Below are 12,935 nucleotides of genomic sequence, written 5' to 3' on the forward strand. Positions count from 1 at the left end.
TGGATCTTTTTAGAATAAAAGCAGGTGATATTTGACTAATCCTAATTGCTCTTCCAGAAGCAGAAATTCTCTATGAGGATCTGAGTGGAAGCTTCACCTCAGCAATCACTGGCTGCTGATGGGGCTTCAGGGAGGACAAGGGTTGGTGATAGGAAGAGTGACCAGAATAGGAGCAGTGAAAGGAAGCAGCTTTCCTCCTCATCCAGCAGAAAACAGCCCCTGTGAAACCCAGACTTCCCCTAATATTTTGTTGTTGCCTCGTGTCTGCTGCCAAGTTATGCTGTGATCTGGATCTCTGTCCTGCTTCTACCCCACCTCAGTTTCACTTAAAGCAGTCTGAGGCAGAGCCTTCCTTAAAGCTAAAGGCAACAGTGAGGAGAAATGTCTGGTAGCTGAAGAAAAATGAGATTTAAATGGAGCAGAAAAAGTGAGAATTCCTTCTGTTTCACTGTCTTGCTGCTAAAAGTCTGGTGCAGAACATCCTGATGTTCTGCTGATTTATATGCTGCTCTTGGGAGGTGGGCAGGCTGCTAAGTTGGCTCTGTAGCAATTGAATTACTGTAAACCTGAACTTGCTTAATCTCTCCTTTTTTTCTCCCTCAAATGGGCTTGAAGTAGAGGGAACCAGAGTATTGTTTGTAAGATCTTTTTGCTTTAATAGAAAACAGAATGTAAAAAAAGAAAAAAAAAAAACAACAACAAAAGCAAAACCAAACTCATTCAAATACAGTGATACAGAAAATGGCTTTAAAATATGAAAATCTTACAAGACCATATGTTGTGTTGGGTTCTGGACATGCAGTTTGTGCTGGGGAGGCTGGATTTGTCCAGCCTGCCAGCCAACCTCCACGTAGCCAAAAAGAGCATTTTAAGAGTCTGTAGCTATCCAAAGGACTGTTATCCAAAGGACTGATAAAAGCTGTTTAGGGATAAATCAAAAGCTGTGTGTGAGCAATGGATGGTAAAGCTGGAAATTCAGATCCAACTCTGAATAATTGCTCTTAGTAAAAAACAGATTCAGAAAAATCCAACTTTCCCCCTGTTCTGCAGACGCTCATTCCCACCGAGTCCCCGGGGAAGGCTGAGAGGAGAACCTGAAATACCTCAATGGCTTCACAGAAGGGTTTGCTACAGAGATCTGGGCCAGCCTTACCCCTTTCACCTCAGTTTGGCACTTATTTTATAAAATAAGAAGGTGATTGAAAGGGGAAACTAAAGCCATGCTTGCATTTCAGTTCCTGGTGTTGCCTGTGCAAGACACCTCCAGCCAGATGTTTCGAGGTTTGTGGGGTTGTTTTTTTTTTTTTTTTACAGCTGATATCAAAAGTTGTTGTTTTATTTTATTTTTATTTTTTTTTTTTGTGACTTGTTTTCGTTATCAGTGCTTTTTAAAAAGCAGGTGTGTATCCCAAGGGGGGAAGCTCCATGTGGGGCAGTGGATGTGAAGTTCATGTTGTTTCTCTGGCCATGTTTGCAGCGCTGCTCCTGTGAGATGTCCAAGGCAGCCGTGGCTCCCACCAGTGTGTGGGATCCTGCATCCCAGGAGCAGGACCTGTGTTTCCACATCAAATGGGATACAGTGGTTTTGTTTGTTTGTTTTTTTTAATATAGAGCCATACATTTTTTAAGTAATTTGAGATCTGAATGTGATTTCTAATGTATCGAGAACGTTAATATTTTAAAGCTATAACAAAGGTTTAAATTTCTACTTTTTTTTTTTTTTTCCATTTATTTTAACTGTTCTGTTACCTTAATTTGATGTATGTGGTTGGGGAATGTTGCTTCTCCTCTTAGCATTTGTTTCTATAACCAGAAATAAAATTATATATGAAAGAGAAAACGCCCTGAAATTGCTTCGCTGTTTTTGGGTGACAGACTTGGATCCTTCCAGTCTAGCATCACAGGGGAGTTGAGTTTCCTGCAGCAGTGAGGGGACTGTGTTTAATATTTTTTCCTTTTTTTTCCATGTAGGAAGGAAGTGTGTGTCTGCACACCTTGCACTGTTTAGAGTTCAGACACCCCACTTTTGATCCCTTGTCAGTTATTTGGGCAGCTGTTGACTCACAGCAGAGTGAACATATGGACCTGTGTGTTTGAGGTCCGTGATGCCTCCCCTGGGGCTTATAAACTGTTCTTCCAGCTCCAGCTTTTGTTTTGTCATGAAGTGAAACATTGTTATTTTGAAAGTTTAACTATTCCAGTGCGTTCCCCTTTAATTTATAATTATTGTTTTCATTTAAACCTGTGAGGAGAGAAAGCAGTACTTTATCTGTCTTGTAGTTAGACTTTTCCTCCTTTGTCCTCCTAATGCACCTACAATTTAAGTTCTGGGTTTATTTTGACTAACATTCTTAGCTCCAGAATTAAATAGGAATATCTTCTAAGGCCTCAGCTGACATAAAGTAGCTGTAATTCATAGAATTTTAGAACCACAGAATGGTTTGGGTTGGAAAGAACATTAAAAATCACCTCATTCTAATCCTTGCCATGGCCAGGGATACCTTCCACTATCCCAGGTTGCTCCGAGCCCCTTCCAGCCTGGCCTTGGACACTTCCAGGGATCAAGGGACAGCGACAGCACCCTGTGCCAGAGCCTCCCCACCCTCACAGGGAAGAATTTCTTTCCAGAATCCCATCTAACCCTGCCCTCTGAGTTTGAAACCATTCCCCCTTGTCACTCCATGCGCTTGTAAAAGGTTTCTCTCCATCTTTCTTGTAGTCTCCCTTCAGTTTTTACGAGGTGGATTTTTTTTAATTGACAAACTAATTAAAAAATAACAGTACACAGCAAATCTATTCATCCAAAGCCCTTTTTTGGGGGGTCATCTTTTAGAATTATCCTGTCTTTGGCTCCACCCGTGCTGCTGCCCTGCTGGCTGATTACCCAGGTATGATGTTAATGAACTTTAATGCCAGGAGAGCACAGAGCAGGGAATTACCGAAGTGCCAAGTTCCATCCCCTGGCTTCTCCTTGCAGGTTCAGCATGGTGCTGAGAGCTTCAGCCGTGTTAGCAGGCAGGAGAGAAGGTCCTGGTGGATCTTTAACTTCTGGGAGTGCTGAAGACCGGAGCAGCTTGGTTTAACATCTCGTACCTGTTTTGGAAAGCTCCGTTTTATGAACAGGCTGTAGGAAATAAATCGTCTTTTACCATCACACCCTTAGAAGCCCCAACCCTCATCTCTGCTGTGTAATGATGTTCTCCATAGGTCTGAGTGCCTAGGGCGGGGTGGCCTCGCAGCCAGATTTGTCCTCATGCTCCTGAGGTGGGGAATGATGACAGCAGCACCTGGAGCAGTCCGTGAGGAGCCACCAGCGAGGATTTTGGTCGCCCCTCGGCTCTGCGAGCCTTCCCGCCGGGCGGAACCTTGGTGCAGCAGCCGCCGCGTGCCCCCGGAGCGGGCGCGGCTGCACCGCCCGCCATGGGGGACGGCTTTGGCCGCGTACCGCGGCACGGGCCCAGCGGCGGCGGGGCCGGGATGTTCACGGCGGCTGCCGAGAGCTTCCTCAGGCAGGCGAGGTGCACGGGGGGACACGGGGGGACACGGGGCAGCGCCACGGAGCCGCGCCACGGAGCCCGCGGGCCGGGCGGGGGTGCCGGAGGGAGCGGCGCTCCCGGGGCCGAGCGGGGAGGCGGGCGGAGGGAAGGGCGGTGTGTACCAACCCTCCAGCCCCGAGCTTCCCGAATGGGGGCCCGGGTTCCTGACAGCCCCGAGTCCCCCGGCAGGGAGATCCAGGAGGAGGAGCTGCGGAGATTCGCCGCCCGTGTGTCCGCCCTGCTGCAGGGCCCCGAGCCGGGCCCCGAGGCTGTGGATGGGCTGCAGAGGCTGCACCTCACCGTGGCCGCCACCAAGTACCCCCGCAAGTGAGTGCCCCTGTGTGTCTCGGGTGTTCGGAGGAGCAGAGCGGTACCTTCCTAACCAAAAGGAAAGGAAGGGTGTGGGTTAGGCCTTTAAAATAACGCGCTGCCTTGAAAATCCTGAGTTCAGTTTAAACACAACGCCCCGCTTTGCCTTTCACCCCCTTGCTAAGCAGAAGGTGCCCATCTCCTTTTGCAGCAACATTAACAAGTGTTGGTGTCACTGAGCCCTCTGTCGAAGTGCACTGAGGAGCAGCACTCAGAAATGGAGGTGATGAGTGGCATTAGTCCCTGTCAAGGGGGATCATCCCAAAGCCGAAAATATGCAGGAAATAAACATCTGCATCTTTTCTCGCCTTGCAGTGATGTTTACTGGGACTCTTGCAGGCTTGATGGCAAGTTTGTGCAGCTGTTGCAGACAGTGCTGTGCTTACCCAAAAGTCCTGAGCAGATCCAGGTGTTGTGTGCTGCCATCCTGAGAGAGATGTCACCTTGCAATGATCTTATCCTCCTCTCCTGTGATGAGATTCAGGATACAAAGCTCTTGAGCCTGGTATCCTCCGTCCTTCTGGCTCAGGTAAATGACCTGTCAAGTCAGAGATCTTCCCTTGTCAATATGGATTTGCTCTTTGATTGTTCCCTGCTCCTGAGCTCAAGGAGAGTGAAAATCAATTGGGAATATGTAAGAAAAAGCAGAGGCATTTCAATCTTCATTTAAGGGATCTCATTATTCTACTTTGCATAGGAAAAAAAAGTAGCAAATTTTTGTGTGTAGCACTTAACAACAAAATTGCTTAAAATTGTAATGTTTAGACACTGATGTCCTGGAAGCAAAAAAGAATCCTTCAGAGCTGGCTGCTGGAATAGATTTCAAATCAGGGCTGCTTGAACCTGGGGAGGAAAGAAAAAGATTTTAGATATTCTTTTTTATTCTTTTTATGATATTGGCTTTCATGTTCACATATAAAAAACATACATAGAACCTATAAAACATGTAACTCTGTAAATGCAAATGATACTTCAAAGGTCCAGATTCTCCATGGAGAGAACCAAACATGAGGACCTTCCTGCTTTTGAGCACTGCCTAGGGAACAAGCTGGAAACTACTCTTTTTCCTCTCCTTCTTTTACTTTAATTGTACCTATTAAAGTTAAAATATTTTTGTGCAGCTTCTCGTTCTGAGTTTCACTGTGTGCTTAGAAATGGCTCCAGTGTTTGTGACATTCATCTGAGTCTACTTGACTAAAGGAAATGAAACAGGAACCAGCAATGTATTACTCTTCCATATCCAGCCTTGAGACTGTCCTGCAGTTCCCCAATGTAAAAACACACATAAGCAGCCCTATAGTTTGGGATCTGTGAACTCAAATTGCAGAGAATCTCTGTAAAATGTGGTAAAATCCCCTGTGCTATGAGTTCCTTTTTTGTTTGACTTTGGTATTGATGCCTGATGGAGGAGATTTGTCTCTAGTAATGGTAGAGTATCAATCTTTACCTCTGCTTTATTTTTCAGGAAAATAAGGGTGAAATAGCAGCTGTGGGGCAGTGTGTTGTGAAAGTCCTTGAAAGAAGACTGCCTGAGGGTCAGAGTGCTCGGTTCCTTCTTCCTGTCCTGGCAAATGTCATCAGCCTTTCACCAGAATCTCTAACAGAAGGTAAATCTATAGGAAGGGCTGAGATTGCCACCTGGCTGTGATCTGGGTAGCGATCAGAAGGCTCTCAGTTGGAAACTGCTGTCAAAAGTGACATCTCTGCTAGGAAAGGGAACTTACTGTGTGAGATGTATTCCACCACACAGAACTGTGACTGGGCCATGCAAATCCTGGCCATGGATTTGTATAACAGGATCATGTACTCTAGCTGAGGTCTCCAGATGCAGCAGGAGTGTGAAACTGTAGCTATCCTGAAGAGCATCAAGCAGAGAGAGAGAAACAGATATGTGGCTGTGCATCAGGTCAAGAGAGCAGCAGAAACAGCTAGAGGTGCTCTTCATCAGAGAGGCAGCACTGCATGGGTAGTGGTGAGTTGACCTAGGAGAGCATCCCAGGCTTAAAATGCTGGGGAGTTGTGAGCCAGAGTGAGTTTCTGCGAGTTTCCCGTGAGGTTTGTGTGCTGCAGAAGCTTTGGGGAGGATGTTGGGCTGGGTGCATGGGCTGGCAGAGCAGGAAGGATCACCTGTCCCAGCTTCTGTGAGTTCCCAGCGAAGGAGTTGTGCCTTTGGCTGCAAAGCTGAAGCCACACACTGCCTGAATAAAGTGACAGTGTTTTTGCACATTCCTCCTAATAGCAGCTGTGAATGGAGACAAAGGAACAAGCATCTCTTGAGTGATCTGGTAGCAGAGTCCTTGGTTCCAGCACTGACTCCCTGACTGAGGTAGTGTGAGGAGTATGGACATCCACCTTGGGGTACCAATTTCTTTATGGATTGCTGGATCAGAGAGTGATCCAGGCTGGAGAAAAAGCCCAGCAGTTGAGGGTTGTCAGGGCCATATTGCAGAGGCTGCTTCTTTGTCCAGTCTAGCAATGACCCTGTTACTTCCCTTGTACAGAGCAGACCAATGTTGTCAGTAAAAAAATGGCTGACTGGCTGAGGTATGCAAGCATTCAACAAGGAATGGCTCAGCCCTCTGGAGGCTTCTTCTCCAGTCCCAAAACCAAACAGGTGAGTGCTGAGTTGCCATGGTGACCTCACAAGGGCATTTGTTAGCCTTAGTTAGTTATTTGCTGGTTTGGGTTCCCAGAATTCTTTTGGAATTTCTTTTGGAAAACAGTAGCCTAGAAGTGATGCTATTCTTCAGCATTTTTTGTGGGATTGAGACACATGGGAAAGCAAAGTAGGGGGATTTACAGCTCTTAGATTTAGGAGTTCAGCTGTAGAGCCAGAGCTTTGATCCTTGAAGTAGTTTTTAGAGAAGAGTATTTTAGTGTCCGTGTGCTTCAGAGTTAAAGGTGACTGGGACCAGTGTCAAAGTAGCAAAGTTGAGTGTTTCAGCTGGGGAGAAGGATCCAGCACAGCTACCTTTTCTCTCTCTGGATACCTGCCCTCCTTTAGGAACCCAGACAAGGGCTACTTGTCTCTGTGGGCTCAGTAGGGTTTTCCCTGCCCTCTAAGCCTTTCCCTGGGGCTCTGACCTGCTGCATCTTTTCTCTCAGCCTGCTCCTATCACAGAGGTGGACGGTGCTGTTGCCACAGACTTTTTCACAGTGCTCTCAGTGGCTCAGCACTACACACAGGACCAGTGGCTCAACGTGCAGACCTTCTCCATGCTGAGAAACTGGCTGCTGTGCTATGGGGGCAAGGAGCTGAGCACCCTTAATTCAGGTAGGGATTGAAGGTCTGTAGCCCCAAGAGGGCTGTGTGCTCTCAGATGTCATATGAGGTGGCTGCACCAGCAATCCAGCAATCTCTCTTTCAAACTGATGAGATATTAGGAAGGAATTATTCTCTTTCAGGGTGGGGAGGCCCAGGCACAGGGTGCCCAGAGAAGCTGTGGCTGCCCCAGGATCCCTGGAAGTGCTCAAGGCCAGATTGGACAAGGCTTGGAGCAACCTGGGATAGCGGAAGGTGTCCCTGCCCCTAGAAGGAGCTTTGGAACTGGATGAGCTTTAAGTCCCTTCCAGCCCAAAGCATCCTTTCATTCTGTGATTCTAAGTGACAGGAATATGGGCAAGAGTTCAGAGATTTTGGACTAGTAGCAGGGAAGGTTTGGGAAGGAATATCATTAAACCTCCTGACTGATACTTACTGATCCCTCCTTGGGGAATTACTTGTTGGGTGAATCTCCTGTTTTCAGACAAAGCCCCATGGATTCCTAGGAAAGAAGGCCTGGGTGGTGGGAGACAGCATCTCCTTAGTGTTCTTGTAACACTCCCTTCTCCTTCAGCTGTTCTTCACTCTGCACCTGGGGACAGTCAGCTGCCTTTCTCTTGCTGGGCTGCGTGGGTGACATTGCCAGTGACGAGCTGACACGTGTGATGTTTCTTGTGTAGATGACAAAGCAGGAGTGGACAGGTGTGTGACATCCCTGGTCTCCACTACAGCCACGGCTGGGCGGCTGCTTCCCCCCGGGGAGCGTCTGCGGGACAAAGCCTTCGAGTACTGCCAGCGCCTCATCGAGCAGAGCAACCGGCGTGAGTCTTGCCATGATCCCTCCTGGGAGCCCTCTTGGGAGTGTCCTCCAAAATATTTCTGGTTTGCTGCATGTTTGGGCTGGGATCTCACTCCCTGGAATCCACAGTTCGGCTCCTAGGAATAGGGCCTGCTGCTGGGGCACGTCACTGACCAGCCCTGAGCTGGGGTGTTGGGAAGGATTTGGAGGCAGCAGTCATGTTCTGCCTCTCACAGGGGAGGCTGTGGAACTTGGTTCTCATTGGCCTGAATGTAGGATCAGTGTGTGTTCCTGCCTGCCCTGAAGCCAGGGTTAGTGCTCAAACTGACAGCCTCATATTCCTGTGTGAGCTTAAGGCTTAACTTGGACTAATTTCTCCTGCAGGACCCCTGAAGAAAGAAGATGGAGACCTGCAAAAAGCTGTAAGCACACAGAGGTGGGGCTCAAACTCTGGGAGTTGTGGCTTCCTCCATTCCAGTCTTACTCTTTGCTCTCCTGCAGTGTCTCATTGAGGCAGTGACAATCATGGACATCATCTGCAAACAGGACTCCTCCTACGTGTGCCGTGCTGTCTCCTTCCTGAAAGTCCTGCACAGCAGGATCTGTGGGGATGCCACTTATGCCAGGGCCCTGCTGCCCATTGCCCAGTTCTTCCTGAACCACAGTAAGTCTTCAGCTCCCACCCCCTCTTGCACAATTCAGTCATGCCTTTTCCAGCACAGCCTTTTGTCCTGGCAGTCTTGCCTGTGCTCTGGTATGGATGATCCCACCCCAGGAGACCCAGGAGCTGGAGAGTCCCCTGCTCTTTAGAGGAACATAACCCAGATGTCTCTTAGCCCCTGGAGCCCTGGCAGGGCTGCTGGGTGAGCTGTGCTCAGCAAGGTGCTGTGTCCTCCCAGGCAAACTGGCAGCTGTGGACTCGGATGCCATCTACAAACATCTCCTCACTGATATCCCAGCTCAGCTCTTCCACAACCCATCACTGGCCTTCGAATTTGTCCAGTTCTGCAAAGACAACAGCCAGCTCCTCACAGACTCCTCCAGCATATTCAGGCAGAGCTTCCCAAATCTCTTCAAGGTACAATGTGTTGGAGCAGCAGAGGGGAGAGCCTGCTTCACATCCCCTTCTGTGCCCTAGAACTTCCTTTTTGCACTGCAGAGCCCTCCATGTGCCTCCATGGCAGTGCTAGGGAGAGCAGAGGCAAGGAGGATTGTTACAAAATGAGTGAGTTTGAAGGGATGGAGGGTTCTGGGTGTGTTTAGCACTGCCAGGAGAGAAGAGTCTGGGTTGGCAGGACTGTAGGGGGCTGGGGAGCACAGTGAACACAGGACACAGCACTTTGTTTCTGGAAAAGTTGAGTGAGTTGCAGCTTGCCAGCCACTGAACCAGCTGCCAGAGGCCTGTGTTGAGCTTCTAACAGGCTCCTGGGTTTTGACCAAACCCTCAGTCTTCTCTGGTTTTGCTTTGAAGAAGTGACTTTCCCTTCCCCATCCCATCTGGTCACAGTGTGGAGTTGTCTGGGTGTGTGATGGAGCAGCAGGGATAGTGCAGCAGTTTGTGCTTGTTCCTTGCAGTTCCTGGCATGGAACAGCCCACCTCTGATCTCTGAGTTTGTGGACCTTCTCCCATTTCTGCTGGATCCAGGCACAACCATTGAGATCTTCCATTTGCTGCTTGACCTGCCCTGTTTGACAGCAGCTCTGGACATCCAGCAGAGGTAATGCACCTTCCCTTCCTTTCACTTGTTTATCAGCACCATACCACTGACCAAAGCCCAGTGCACACTTCTGAGCCTCAGCTGTCACAGAGCAAGAGGCATCACTGCAGTCAGGTTAACACAAGGCTGCACAGATGTCAGCCAGTTTTCCTAGTAATGTGTTGTACATGGGAAGAGAAGGTGACCAGCTCTCACATTTCAGTACTGGACTGTCTCTGTTACCAATCCCCTCTCCCTGTCCAACTCCAAATGATTGCCACGTGTTTGAGGCTTCCATGAGCTACCACTTCAATACAGAGGTCAAATACCTGGTCTTCCTTTCCTGCTCTTAGCCCTATTTTTTTGCTCTGTTTTCCTGGAGGCACACAGAATTATCTTCCTGAGATCTTATGAGCTGTGAGTTTCCATGAAGATGGGGTAGGACTGGAACTGGCTTTACCTCTGCTCTGCCTTGTCCTCCTGACATTACAGCTCTTTCTCAAGTGCTTAGAAAAGAGGCAGGATTTGGTGGGCTTGGGTGACTGGGGGATACAGTGTCATTTTTCCCTTTTCCAGGCATGACACAGAAGCAAGTCTGGAACTATTGCCTGAATATGGGGGACCTGAGCTCATCAGGTTGTCCCTCTGGCTTCCAGAGAGCCCAGATTAGACCAACTTGTGTTCAACCACAACAGTGTTCAGGATCCCAGCTCTGCCCTGGCCCACTGTCACAGTGCAGCACATTCTGTGTGTTCCCTGCTAGGGCAGCTGCTCTTCCTGCCTCTGAGAAGGCTGGGGGTGACCCAGCTGGGAAGCCAGCCACGTGTCTGGAGGCCTTTCGCCATCCCCTCTACAAGAGCATGTTCCAGTATCTCCTCCGCACCAAGTCTGCTCCCCAGGATGCCCCCGAGAGGTAGGAGCCTGCCTGGAGTGTGGTTCAGCCATCCAGCTCTGGGAGGCAGCACTGGCATCACTGGGAATGGCACAGCTGCTCTGAGCTGGCCTGAGGTGGATTTCTCTTCCCTCTGTCAGCTTTGCCAGCACTCAAAGGCCCTGTGGGGAATAGGGAAGGGCAACTGGGAACAAACCTTCAACAGTCACTTTTCTTTTGCCCACAGTCTGGTTCCACTTCGGCAGCTGCTGGGATCCCTGGCTGGCAGCCCAAGGGTGGTGCAGTGTGCAGAGTCTGTCCCTGTCTTACTGGAGCTCTTTTTCAGGGTGGTGGCAGAGGTGGGTCCTTTTGGGGAAGTTTGGTTCCCAGTTATGCCACAGGGATCTCTTGTTATGTGAAGAGCAGTCACAGAAGCAAAATTGTGAAGATGCTGCAGCTCCAAGAGAGGGGTGCATGAGGGGAGGGTGGGATTGGTACTGGCATGAGCCAGCACTGAGCTGGCCGCTTGATCCAGAGGAACTGAAGAGCTCAGTGGAGCAGTGTCAGGTTCACTCTGTGCTCTCAGCCAGCTGTAAAGGAGAGAGATGAGAGCACAGTGAGAGCCTCATACCTGCTTTGTGCACTGCCCCCCTCCTAGATCAGGCAGTTTCTCTGCCAGCTCTCACCTGGCTCTTTATTTTGGGGTTTGACTGCTGGATGTCACTGGTACTGCTGAAACAAGGGCTGGCTTTCAGTTTGCAGATGAGTCTCTGATAAACCAGCTGGTGGTGCTGCTGCTGCAGAGGAGTGACCAGCTCTATGAGATCCCAGCGTTTAAAGAGGATGTGTACAGGTGAGATGAGACAGGAGGCACAGCCCAGCTCCCAGCCCTTCCTCCTGGCATCCCAGGGCAGCCCAAGAGCCTTTTCAGTTTTGGCCCAGTCCCCACTGTGACATATCTTTGAAGGGTGCAAAATGGGGGCTGCACCTTCATCCCAGCTGGGAACATCCTGAAGATACAGCCCTGTGCCAGTGGCTGGGTGCTGCCAGCCCCTCCTGGCTTTGGGCATCACCACCTTGCCTGGTCTGAGCTGTGCCCTTCTCTCTGCTCCAGGGTGCTGGGCTCACAGCTGGCAATGCTCTGCAGGCTGCGCCCTGCGCTCGTGGTGGAACTGTCCACGGAGATCCTGGAGTTCTCTGGAGCCGTCAGCAACATCCAGAGCAAGGAGGCCATCTTCACCCACATGGTGAGCAGGGCTGCCACAGCTGCTCACCTTCCCTCTCCTCCTCTCTCCTAGCATTAGCTAACCTGACTTTCTATTCCCTAAAAATCATTCCATTCCCTTTTCCTGTGCTTCCCTGTGTCCTGGCCCCAGGTGTGGGCTATCGGTGAGTACCTGTCGGTGTCCTACGACAAGCGCTGCACAGTGGAGCAGATCACGCGCTTCTTCGAGACCCTCGAGGCTGTGCTCTTTGAGATCACCCAGCTCCGGCCACAGGCCAGCACCCCCAGCTGTGCCCCCCGTGCCATCAGTGTCCTCATGGCCACCTTGACCAAGCTGGCAGCCCGCAGCCAGGACTTGATCCCCAGGTGAGCACTGGCAGAGGGTTGAAAGGTTCAGGTCTCGTGGGTCCAAATGTGGGTTTGGTGGTGGTAATTAATAATTGAGTCTGGCAACTGAAAAAGGACAATGGATGGGCTCAGTTTGAAGGAGTGGGATTCAGCTGCTGGCTGATGTTCTGTCACCTGCACTAGTCTGTTGGAGTTTACACACAAGTAGTGACCTCTCTGGGTGAAAATACCTGTCTGATGTCTGTGTCCTTCTCTCCTGCAGAGTGTCCATGTTCCTGTCCAAGATGAGGACATTTGTGCAGAGCCCTGCTGTCACCTCTGTTTACTGCGAGGAAGACCTTGAGGAGATCCTCATTCGAGCAACTGAGCTCATGAACCTGCTGAAAATGCCCAGCGTGGCTCAGTTTGTGTTCACCCCTCCTGTGGCCAGCACACAGTTTCAGAGGGACGTGAATGATTCCCTCCCTTTGGCCCTGAGGATGGTCACCCAGCTCCTGGAGCCTGCTCCAGGCTCCATGCCAGTGTGAGGGCAGGAGGTTTCTGGAGTAAATCACTGGACATTGCTGACACTCAAGGCTGAGGCCCTGATCTTAACTGGAAAAGAGGAACAAATGTTTGTGAATGAAACAGAGAATAGGAATAAGGAGAGCTGAGGCTGTTTGTATTTCTGTGTCCTAGTGCCTGTTGCTTTTTTATCTCCTAAGCTTGTCTTATCCCTTCCTGGTGAGCACGCATTGAAAATCCTGGTGGATTTGTGCGAATGTTGCAGGAGAGTGAATGGTGCATTAATAGCCTGCCAGCACACCCTGTTCCTTTGGAGGGAGATGT

The 12,935-nt window shown here is 49.8% G+C and overlaps 1 protein-coding gene across 4 annotated transcripts; it reads left to right on the forward strand.

Moving 5' to 3' along the window:
- Positions 1 to 3,393: 3,393 nt before the first annotated feature.
- Positions 3,394 to 12,771, forward strand: AP5Z1 (adaptor related protein complex 5 subunit zeta 1). 4 transcript variants are annotated; one of them, XM_086855194.1, is made up of 18 exons: positions 3,400 to 3,518; positions 3,726 to 3,863; positions 4,245 to 4,434; positions 5,371 to 5,512; positions 6,407 to 6,519; positions 7,011 to 7,179; positions 7,848 to 7,988; positions 8,351 to 8,388; positions 8,468 to 8,630; positions 8,866 to 9,044; positions 9,542 to 9,684; positions 10,240 to 10,299; positions 10,427 to 10,576; positions 10,782 to 10,893; positions 11,290 to 11,387; positions 11,649 to 11,781; positions 11,911 to 12,125; positions 12,370 to 12,771. In XM_086855194.1, the coding sequence occupies exons 1-18, from the start codon at positions 3,421 to 3,423 to the stop codon at positions 12,632 to 12,634; spliced, it is 2,547 nt and encodes an 848-aa protein (XP_086711320.1). In that variant the 5' UTR covers positions 3,400 to 3,420; the 3' UTR covers positions 12,635 to 12,771. The 4 variants fall into 4 exon arrangements, with proteins under 4 accessions (XP_086711317.1, XP_086711320.1, XP_086711318.1 ...); XM_086855191.1 differs by lacking the exon at positions 10,240 to 10,299 and having other exon boundaries at positions 3,394 to 3,518; XM_086855192.1 differs by lacking the exon at positions 10,240 to 10,299 and having other exon boundaries at positions 3,400 to 3,509.
- Positions 12,772 to 12,935: the final 164 nt, after the last annotated feature.

Source organism: Cyanistes caeruleus, chromosome 17 (genome assembly GCF_971803275.1).
Source record: "Cyanistes caeruleus chromosome 17, bCyaCae1.hap1.1, whole genome shotgun sequence".
NCBI classification, from domain to species: domain Eukaryota; kingdom Metazoa; phylum Chordata; class Aves; order Passeriformes; family Paridae; genus Cyanistes; species Cyanistes caeruleus.